Raw genomic sequence first — 11,357 nt, forward strand, 5'->3', positions numbered from 1 at the left:
AAGCAACTACAGGTCTCCCCACCATTTAGATGAGGAAACCAGACACTCAAGAGAGGGAGGGGGCAGGAGTACAGTGACCAAGCCTGCAAAGGGAAGTATCTGAAGGAGCTTATTGGCCCTTGATGCTATCAGGCAAATATAGCACACAGGGAAACTCCTGGTGGGCAGTGGAAAGGCGGCCTCCTGGACCCACATAACACACAGGGACCAAGGTACCCATAATAGTTCACTCACCCAGTCTTGGTTCTACTCCTATGCGGCCCCCGCCCCTTATTTCCTTCATTGCTTACTTCCTTCCACCAGACATAGTGAAAGGCAGCTCCTTGGCTGAGGGCAGCTATGTGACACTGGCCAACTCCTTCCCCTCTCTGGGCCTTGCCCCAATGTAAAACTGTAGGCCGGATTAGGAAAGTGGAGTTTTGTTATTTTTTTGCAACAGGGTCTAACTAGGTAACCCTGGCTGGCCTGGAACTCAATACGCAGACCAGGCTGGCCTCCAGAGATGCACCTGTCTCTGCTTCCTGAGTGCTAGGATCAAAAGTGTACACCACCATGGCAAGAGTAGTTTCTTAACTAAGGAAATGAATGTGAATCTGATTGGGGTACTTTACAAATGTGAACACTTCCAGCTAGGTGTGGTGGTGCATGATTACAATCTGATTACTTGAGAAGGATTAAGAATTCAAGGGCTAGTCTGAGCTTCTCACCTGCCAAAAAAAGGGGGAATGGTAAAAAAAATGTGTGGTGTTTTTGTTTCTTGGTAATTTGGAAATATCTGAAAAACACCGAAGTGTACAGACTCTCAGAAACAGATATTTGGCTTATAAGAAAAGCTGTTATTACAATTGCACACAGTTACTCAGGGAAGACCTTGCTGCTTCCAGCAGCAAACTCAGACACAGTGAACTTCCTGAGCAGATGACGTCATAGACAACTGGTGGGCTACATAGATGGAGAGTTACACAACCACTAGAAGCAGGAGGACATGGACCTGTGTGTGTCCAAAGAGAAAAGCTACATGAGACAGACAGGTGAAAAAGGCAAGGGACAGAACAACAAGCAAAGATGATATAATAGAAAGGCATGCTACTGACACAGCTGTTGGGGTTGTAGTGACTGAGCTTGTGCAAGTGTGCAGAGGATTTCTGAGGGAAACAGCAAGTCCAAGCAGTGGTTATGCATCTAGGTTAGAGAGACACTAGTGTTTTCACTGAGTACACGTGCTTAGAAAGTTTGAATTTTAAAGCCATATACATGTACAATTGTGCATATATGTGAATATATGTGTATATACTCACACACATATTTAAAAATATATAGACATACATTTTACAAAATTAATTCCAGAAAATTTTACAGAGGCACCTTCCTGCAGCCCAGGAGCCTAGAGTTTTTGGCTTAAGATTTTGAAAAAAAAAAAAAAAAATTCTTCTCTCTTGCTCTTTCTTGTGTGTGTATGTCTACAGAAGCCTGAAGAGTGTCCAATTCCCGGGAACTGGAGTGAAGACAGTAATGAGCTACTGTGGGTGCTGGGAACCTAACTTGAGTCCTCTAAGCAGGAAGCGCTCGTACCCTGAGCCATCTCTCCAGCCCAGGCAGCTCTATCTTGAAGTAATCTCTGAGTATATTCTGAGGCAGCCTAGATGTTGGACTCTGGGGTGTGATGAAAAGGTGGTAGGTGTGTGTGTCAAGGCAGACTTCAAGAATAATCTTGGCCTTGAGGCATAGGAAGGTTCTGAAGAGGGCTGTGTTTGCTGAACCTGTGGGGCAAGAAGGGGGTTCTTACTAGGAGGAACTAGGGAGATGAAGTCAGGCTAGCTGAAGAAGGGAAGGCTATTTCACGCACCATGTGTTTGTAACAAGTCCCTTTTCTTCCAGGTTTGGTTTCTACTCATGGGAATTGAGGGGGTGGGTCACAATGTTTCCTGACTTGGCCCCCAGGACCAGCCTTTATCTCATCTCATTTAATATTAAAGGAGGCAGGGTGGGTCCCCAGCTCTGCACATGGCTATAGGGCTCCACACCTGTGCACACTGTAATCAAATATTTGGAGGTTGAAGAAAAGTCAGACCAGAAACTTGGGGAGATCAGTCAGTCCTTGGGTGACTTCCCACTAATGAAACCTAGCAGATGTCCCTCTAGGAAGACACCCTTCCTTATCTTCCCATTAATAATGCAGGCATTACTGAAAACCTTTTATGGTTTATTTTTTGTTTTGTTTTTTTCTTGTTTTGAAGATCAGTTTGCAGAAACTTATACTGTGACTAGAGTTACCTTAATGTTCCAGGCTAGGGTTCACAGGTTGCAATTCTGGATTCCTGGGTCCAAGTCAGAGGGGTCTGCAGTGAAAGAGTCCAGGGCAGCAGCTCGAAGGCAGACCCCACTACACTCTGAAGCTGCCACACTCTAAAGTTTAAGTCTCCAAGGAAGACTATATATTCCCCAGGCTGGCTCACGGCCAGACGCACAGTGACATCATGATAAAAACTTGTTGAATCGGGCTGGAGAGATGGCTCAGAGGTTAAGAGCACTGGCTGCTCTTCCAGAGGTCCTGAGTTCAATTCCCAGCAACCACATGGTGGCTCACAACTATCTGTACTGACATCTGGCGCCCTCCTCTGGCATGCTGGCATACATCGAGGCAGAATGTTGTATACATAATAAATAAATAAATCTTTAAAAAAAAACTTGTTGAATCAATGAGTAGCTCACACAATCACCTTGCTCAAGTCACTTTCTATGACTGAGCCTCAGTTTTCTCTTCTGGAATAAACAGATAAAACTGCAAAGGTTTCCTAGGGTCATATAAAGGTCTACTGAGGTGACAATGGATAAAAGTTTTGCAAAGCAAATCAGGCTAAACAGACATTAAAGATCCAGAAACTGTGCTGCAAAGAAAACAGAATGAACACTCACGAGACTCAAAGTTTCTTTGCCTGCACCTGACAAGTATTTATAGCTGAAAGGGACAGCACAGGCCACTCTAGCCCACTGTCTAAATGACATTTCTGAGGCTGCCTCTGTTCCAAAGAAGCATGAAAATCCCTTTAAACAAACTCTGTTAAGATTTTGCTATGAAAAGCATGGTTGCAGTCATACCAGCGTACGGCTAGACTCAGAGACTATTTGCCTAATTAGACTAGCGCATGGATGCTAAGGTGTTTACTGGTAACAAAGGAAGGATTGGAGGGATGCCACCGCGTGGTGGCTGAGGTGGGAAGAGAGTGCTAACATCAAGAGGGGAAAGACTAGAGATCCTGGCCAGGTCACCAACTTTCTGGCTACATGCCAGGTACCAACACTGATGCTTTCTACAGCGGCCATTTGTAAGTACCAGTCTCTCCTGTCTTCCCTGTGCTGCAGCCTAGGAATCTGGACCCTGGCTCAATCTGGTTCTTGCTACAAGTCTCCTTCTATCTTGTGAGCTGGAGTTCCAATTGGCCCAGAAGAGGGAACATACACAAAAGCAGCACAGCTCTGGGTGTAAGGATCCTTAGTGCCTTAGATCTTCTCATCTTACAGAAATTCTAAGTCGGTACTCAACCCTTAAGGATATCCCTTAAGGATATTCGGAAAGTGGTTCTGTAAAAATGTTTTTCTTTTTTTCTCTTGTTAATACAAGGTTTCATTTTGTCTGGCCTGGAACAAGCTAGGTTTTCACAAAACTGAGCTCTGTGAAATTTAAATTATGGTCTGCATGCCCCTTGTCTCAGGATCCCTTGGTCCCTGACAGCAGAGATTTCCTACTAAGCAGCAGGACTGAACTGTGGGAAGAGCCAAGGCTTGAAGCCTGCCAGCCTTGAGCTGGAGCCACATTTCCCTTATCTGTAAAACGGAATTTGATAAGTCCACCTGCCTCTGGCTTGCTGTGCAGATCCGCGAAGCTGCTTATGGAGGCCCTGGCACAGAGCCTGTCCCAAGGCAGGTGCACAAGGAGTGTGCTCAGTGCCACTTCCTTCTCCACACCAGCAACACATATCCTCCCCAGGATCTGGAGTCTCTGCCGGGCTCTCCTCAGGGACCACAGCCTTTATCCCATCTGCTAACCTCATCCTCCAGTCTCCTTTGGGTGCAGCAGAGCCTCCTCCCTGTCAGTCATTTTTATTTATTCCTATTTAGCCAGTCTGAATCACCATCTTGAAAGAGTCCTACAGTTGTGCTTTCCCAGTATCCCAGGACTCCCCTAAGCCTCTGCTACTCTACTGATGTTCAATCTGCCTACTGATCCCTTAGACTTTTCAATCAGAGCCTTGAGGCATCAGCAAAACCAGCAACCATATGCAGCTCTCCAAACACACACTTAACTTTCCAACCCCACCCTCTAGCAAGTCATTCTCTAGAATGCCAGCCCCACCCTCTGCCTCTGCCAATTCAACCCCCTCAAAGGGCTCTTACTCCTCTGGCTCACATTCACTTCTTCCTTCTCAAACAATGCCTTTCCTCAGCAGCCACTTAATTACAGACTGTCACACAGGCTCTCATAATTGCAGGCCTTGTCTTTCTCATCAGCCCCTAGCTCCCAGGAGCAGAGGACTAGTCTGTCTGTTCTTCCCCTTTTGCTCTCAGCAAGCCAGTCCAGGCTGAGAGGGCAGGCCGCTGGGTAAGGGCGGGTTCCTAACACCAAGTCAGCTCCCAGCTAATCCCAGTTCAACCACTAGGAAGTATTTCACCCATCCTCAGACTAGGCCAGCCACTGCAGGAATGGAAGAGGCCTGGAGGAGACTAGGAGAGCGGTCTAACCTGGCTCTCCATCGGCCTCATTCTGGGATTCTAGTCCTTCTTACTCCCCAAGCTTGCTTCCTTACGAAGTAATAAGAAACAACCATCTTTTAGCTCTAAAACTCAGTTTTATTGTCTTTAAAGCAGCCTTATCTTCCAGAATGGATAGGGAAGCAAAGCAACAGAATCCAGCCCGAGCTGAGTCAGGAAAGGCAGTGCCAGCCAGCACTGGGAAACCCAGGAACTTGAGCAGTCTTCACACTGAACCTCTCATCAACCTCATTAAATTGCTGCTGATGACTGGATTTCATTGTTGCTTAGGTGTTCCATTCCACAGCCATTAGCCTGGTCTGCCCTGACAGTGCCTGCTGCCAGGAAGGCTCATCTGGAAGGTGACATGCTGCCACATATAACCAGGCCTGCCCCAAACAAGGCTGACAGTAGTAACCATCACTTCTCAAGGGATCACCCAAGGCAGGCATTTCTATCCTACTCTGGCAGAAAGAAAACCAAGGCACAGACTACTGATAAGTCCAGAGCCAGACAACAGGCATGAGTAGCCCATCACTAAGAGCTAGCTACTCCCAGCTCAGCTTTCCCCAGAGCGCAGCCAACAGGCTCTCAACTTCAGACTTCTTCACAGGATTTACTCCTATCCTAGACCTGACAAACGAGGAAATCTGGGGTTAGAGCTCAGGAAAACTGACGTCTATAAAGATGAAGAACCAGAATTTTACATATGAGGAGGCTGAAGCACAGATGAAGTGACCTGCTAAAGTCACAATTTAGGCAAGTCTATGACCCTAGAATTGAGCTTACAGCTGGGGCCAGGTGGGAATTCATGGACCAGAGGGATTTCACAGTGTAGGCAACCTTGGGGAACAACAGTTTGTACCACAGAGGGGCAGCAAGGCCTAAGTAAAAGCTTAGCCGGGCAGTAGCTTCTTTCTTGATGTGGAGCCCTGGAGAGTGAAGAACCTACATTCAGATCCACCCCAGCCACCTTCTGCCAAGAGACAAAGAGACAGAGAGATCCTTTCCCAAGTCCACTGAACTGGGGCAAAAACTTGAAGGCATGTGGCATCTACATCAGGCAGTGGCACTGGGGAAGTGTCTGCTTGCTGCTCAAGATGAAAAGCCAGGAGGGTGATGACTCAAGTCCCCGCCCCACCTCAAGTCTTTAAATGTGAGATGAGCTCAGAGACTAGGAAATGTCAAACAAACCCTAGCAGAACAGGTGTCAGAACAGGCAGCCTGAGTGACAGGCTACCAGGCAGAAGCAGCAAATTCTGAAGCAATGCTATGGGCAAAGTCAGGAGATTAAGACTGCCCGGACATTGTCATGCTGCAAGACCCAGAGTGGGTCCACACTCCTCTATGGGTCCCGCACTCTTCACTCACTGGCTTCTGGCTGTTGTGAGGGGCAATGGTCAGGAAAGAGCTGTGGATTCACAATGCCTCCCAAGGCCCTGGAGATGAACGAGCACTCCTATTACGATTCACTCCTGGACACTGCGAGGTAATTTCCATGTTACCTGGACCCCAAACACAAGGGTAAGGGGAAAGACGGGGACATCTTGTTCCCATAAAGAAAAATCTGACCCAGCTATTATGAGCGAAAAGCTCACACTTAATGAATGTCTACTGTGTGCAGGTTTTTACTTATATATGTAAAATTTCACTTAATTCTCATCACAATTCTATGATATAAATGATTTTTCAGAGTCAGACGAGGAAATTAAAGGTCAAAGAAAGTAACTCGCCCAAGACAGCACAAGCATTAAATGAGACTGATTAGAACCCACTCTGCAACACCTGTGTAAGGGCTGATTGTGTCTGGTATGCTGACTCAGCTCAAAAACGACCTCTTCCTGGAAGCCTTTCCAACCCACACAGGACCTCTCCCATCAAAACCCACAGCTGACATTAGTACACAGCTGGCGGCACTCAGCATATTCTCCTTCCTTACTGTGATCGGACATACTTTTAAATAGTAAGGCAGGCACAAGGATGCACAGGTAGCCTGAGAACCTCAAATGTCATATGCGAAGACCCCAAGAGATTGAGCCATCCAACCCCCCCATTCTTTAGAGGGAAGAGCAGAGAACCACCAGGAGACCAACTGTCACGTGGCAGTTTGGCACCAGAACTGGGAACAGAACCTTGGCATTCTACCTTGCAACCCCTCTTTAAAGATTCTATCATTTTAGAAGCAGTCTTAAGACAAGACTCGTTATTCCAATTTAATTAGGAAGCTGACACTCAAGGGAGAGTCACCACCTGAGGCGTGGGGGCCGGAATTTTACTTCTTCACTTTTGGGCCAGGTATCAAGCCCTCTTATCTCCCAAATGCAAGCAACCCATGGATTGTGCCTAGTACAAGGCATACAGAAAAAGACCATGGGTGTTAGCAAATGCTATACACCAGGGGCAGGTGACTCTTCCCAACCTCACCTGTAAGACACGGGGACTACAATAGCTGGTCTCACTCCCTGTTCCAAGGTTCTAGAACACCCTAGAGCCCCTGACAGCAGACATCAGGTCTCAGCAGAACCTTTAACTAGGATCTTTGTCCACCACGGAGAAAAGCAGCAGTGGCTCACCACCACACACTGACTGACGCGGCTTCCAGGTGTCATTATCCAAGCAGGGTTCAACTTTAAACAACGGACGGCTCACAGAAAATCCAAGTGTTCCCCAGCACAGGCACCTCTCTGGGCACACCCACTTTACAGACCGAAGAAGAGCCAAACGGCACTGGGGATTCTGGAAAAGTGGACACATTTCTTAACAGGTGGGAGCGGACTTGAGTTGGGGATCTCTCTCTGCTCTACAGGTAACAGGTGGGAGCGGACTTGAGTTGGGGATCTCTCTCTGCTCTACAGGTAACAGGTGGGAGCGGACTTGAGTTGGGGATCTCTCTCTGCTCTACAGGTAACAGCTGTGCACTCTCAGGAACGTTTCTCTCCCTGGGGCTGTTTAAAGAAAGGCAGTTTGACCATTTATAAAGCATGTCTACAGATGCTTCATTTGCTCTTCATGACAACTCTTGGACACCCCACCACCAATTATCCCTTTTACAGATGGGATAACAGACTTAAAGATACAAGGGTCTCATCCAAAGTCAAACCCCTTGAAGCTGGTATAACCAGGAATTCAGCGTTGAAGACATCCAAAAATAATAATCAAGGGTGGTCCTAGTAAGGTCAATTCCTCTCCAGTTCTTCCTGGTCCTAGCAAGACCAAGTTTCACAGACCTCTGCACACTTGCCCACTCAGGGTAGCCTAAAAAGTTCTGACCACAGCCCTAAAAGCCCAGCTGCCTAAGAGGCCACGCCCCCTCCCTGCAAAATTTCACTACTCAAGTTGGCAAGAACGCAGCCCCCACCCCCAGCTGGGTCTAAATAAACGCCCAAGTGATATCACATCCTGCGGTAGGCTCCAAAATAGCCCAGGCCTGCCCACAAGCAATCACAAAGTGCCAGGCCATGCAGGGCCAAGCCAGCAGGAATATCCAGCCCAGGGAGCCCTCCACACACTCAAGCAACTAAAGCAGAAGCCTCGGAGCAGGAAGGCCCCTTCCCCTCCTCGCCAGACAGTCTGGCCCCACCATCCTTGTCCCCCTCTCCCACGGTCTAGAGGCCCCACAGCCTCATTGCCCCAGCGCCAGCCCCTGCCCCAGCGCCAACCCCATGGAGCCTCGGCCGCGGCCAGCCTGCGGGATGACTCCGCCCGGCCCGACCCGGACACCCCACCACTCACATTGCTTCAAGAGCTCCAGACACAAAGCCATGAGGGCCGGATGGGGGTCAGAGACCCAGAGACCCGGCAGAGACAGAAAAGGGGGAGGGAGAGACAAGGAGCAGAGAGGAGTGACAGGGGGTCGGGGCAGAGAAGCAAGGGGGCAAGATCCCCCAGCAGAGGCGCAGGCTCAGATGCCAGACAGAGCAGTGAGACCACTGACACAGATGCACAGAAGACAGGCAGGGAGAGGAAGACAGGGGACCGGGTCCAGAGAAGTGGGACGCTAGGAGAACAAGGAAAGGCAGTGACAGCCACAGCGGACAAATTTGGTAAGGCAGAGAAGCTCGGAAGTTAGGGAGCTGGGTAGATATTGGAGGTTCAAGAAAACCGCTAAGGGATGTAGAAGGTTCTGGCAGAGATATTGGAGGCCCCGGAGAAGAGGGAAGTCCCTGGGGAAATATGGAGTAGGTGGGGTCAACCCCCAAGAATGAGGAGCAGAGGAATCAAGGAGGACCCCCGGCGGATGTGTGGTAAGCTCAGGAGGCCTGGGGGAGTGGAGCGTGTTCTGAAGGAGAGGCCCCCCAAAAGATCTAAGGAGGTGTCCCGAAGAATGGGGGGTGCCAGAACCCGTGGCTGTGAGAGAGGAGGGGAGCGCTGGAAAAGGGGACCCGAGATCCCGGAGCGAGGGAGGGGCCGAGAGCGCGAGGGCAGAGACAAAGAGACAGCGAGCTAGGGAGAGACAAAGCGGGCGCAGCAGGGACACAGGCCGGAGGGCCGGCGGCGCGACAGAAGGACGGAAGCGCGGGCGGGCGGACGGACGGACGGACAGACGGGAAGACAGGGCAGGGCAGGGCCGGGCGGGGGCGGCGCCCGTCTCCTCGCGGGGCCGCGGCTGCTCCGGGCGGCGCTGGGCGGGCCCCGGGCGTCCGGGCTGAGGAGGCGGCGGCGGCGGCGACGACGTGGGTCGGACAGACGGACGAAGTGACGGACGGACTGGCGGCAGCTGCGGCCAGCGGCGGGCACTCACCCTCCTCCCTCACGCGGCCCGGCCCGAGGCTCCGGTTTTGTACGCCCGAGAGGCGGGGCCTCCGGGTTAAAGCCCCGCGCCGGCCCCGCCCCTCGCGTCAGCCGCGCGCGTCGCCCGGGATTCCGGGGCCGCCAGGGGGCGTGCGCAGCCGGGGCCGCTGCGCAGGCGCGCACGTGGACCGCGCGGCCCACGCCCTGGCCGGTCTGCCCTGAAAGGGAGTGCGCGCCCACGCCAGCTCGCGCATGCCCCAGCTGGGGGGCTCCGCCCTCTAGGACCTCCCCACCAAACCGGTTCCAGCTGGAACGCACTGCACGCTCTTTACAGCCCGCAGAGTGGCCGGGTGTCCGTGCGGGCTCACCCTGGAGGCGACTTCTCGCTGTGGGTTGAGAAACTGAAGCTGAAGAGGGAGCCTACTGTGGGCTTTTCGCCCTGCACGCAGGTCCTCGCTGTTCAGCAGACTAGCAGTTTCTAGTTGCCCCTCCTTCCACCCCTGGTTGTGCTCCCAAGGATCCTAAGGATGGGTTCGGTATCACACCTGTGACCTTAGCTGCGATGCTCAATCTTTGCGTGTCTCGCCATTCTCTGTAAAATGTGACAGAAGCAGACCTATTTTATCCAAGCCCATTCCTACTTCCCTGAGTGCCCTCCTTCGTGCAGACCCTGGCACTGCTTACACCAGGTCTACCAGGCACAGATCCTTGCTGCTGACTGAATCTGGATCTTCTGGAAGGCTAAGAGGAATGAAAAGGGTAACACTGTTTCCAGTGGACGCCTTCCTCTTGATTAAGACAGTGATGAAGAGAGCAACAAGCTCATTTGATGCCAGGCACTTTAAAAGCAGTAGCTGGCTGTGCTATTCACTCTCATTTAATGCTTCACTTAGGAAAAGGCAAAAAAGTAAGTTCTTGATGAGCTCTGACACCCCAAGCCAAGCCACCATGAGATCTCTTTATCTTACCTCTACCCTTCAAACTCAGTAACACACTCCTTGTATAACCTTGGACAAGTCCCCTTTTCTTTTTGGGATGCATAGGTCCCATGTGCCCCCTGGGGAGAAATGGGGACAGAAACAGAACTTTCATAATGAATCCAGCTCACTGGATTGAAAAGGACTCATGGGAAGTTTCAATTTGGACTTCACCAAGTCTAAGACCTTAGTGCTAGAGGAACTTCAGCATACTTCTGGTGGTGGTGATCTTTTAAGTTCCTGGAAGGCATGTATGGGGAACCTTTGGCATACTGACTAGGTCCTTGCCCAGGAGCTCCAAGTTAGGCTAGTCTTCCTGCAGAGTGGAGTTGGCTGGACCCAAGTCTGAGGTGTAGGGCTGGCAGGCAGGACTCAGATCCTGCGGGAGCCTGGGCTTCTCCTGGTAAAGGGTCCTCCTTTTCCAGATAGAACCTGCTGTCCTGTCCCAGGTGCCCAGAACTGGCAGCTTCCCACATCCCCCGCTTGCCCTCCCCCCGCCACCTTTTGCTTTTTCGAGACAGGGTCTGTGTATAGCTTTGGCTGTCCTGTCCTGTACTGGGTTTGACTCAAACTCACAGCGATCCACCTACCTCTGCCTCCCAAGCACTGGGATTAAAGGCATGTGCCACTACACCCAGCTTCAGTTTTGAAACTCCATCAATACTTGAAATTCACAGCATGGACCTGACTGATCCTCCCCTCCCTTCCCCAGGGGCGCAATGCAATAATGCTGGAACAGGGGTAGAGAAAGCAGGGAAGGGGACTATGGCAACCAGCCCGAGCCTGAGTGGGTTCTGAAAGCCCAGTTAAGATTCTTAGATGGCTATAGTGGCACACATCTTTAATCTCAGCCCTCGGGAGGCAGAGGCAGGTGGATCTCTGTGAGTTCGAGGCCAGCCT

At 50.8% G+C, this 11,357-nt stretch overlaps 1 protein-coding gene across 6 annotated transcripts in view; it reads right to left on the reverse strand.

Annotated features, from left to right (window-relative positions):
* The window catches only part of Dlgap4 (DLG associated protein 4), a 148,772-nt gene that overhangs the window by 32,214 nt on the left and 105,201 nt on the right, over nt 1–11,357 (reverse strand). Inside the window, exon 1 of one of the 6 annotated variants that reach the window (XM_005363042.2) lies at nt 8,482–9,480. The exons of the other annotated variants lie outside the window; for them this stretch is intronic. Coding sequence (XP_005363099.1) covers nt 8,482–8,512 — 31 coding nt within the window. The 5' untranslated portion in view covers nt 8,513–9,480. Of the gene's footprint in view, nt 1–8,481; nt 9,481–11,357 lie in introns of those variants that run through there. 6 annotated transcript variants of the gene reach the window in all.

The sequence above is a fragment of the Microtus ochrogaster genome, linkage group LG8 (assembly GCF_000317375.1).
Source record: "Microtus ochrogaster isolate Prairie Vole_2 linkage group LG8, MicOch1.0, whole genome shotgun sequence".
NCBI lineage: Eukaryota > Metazoa > Chordata > Mammalia > Rodentia > Cricetidae > Microtus > Microtus ochrogaster.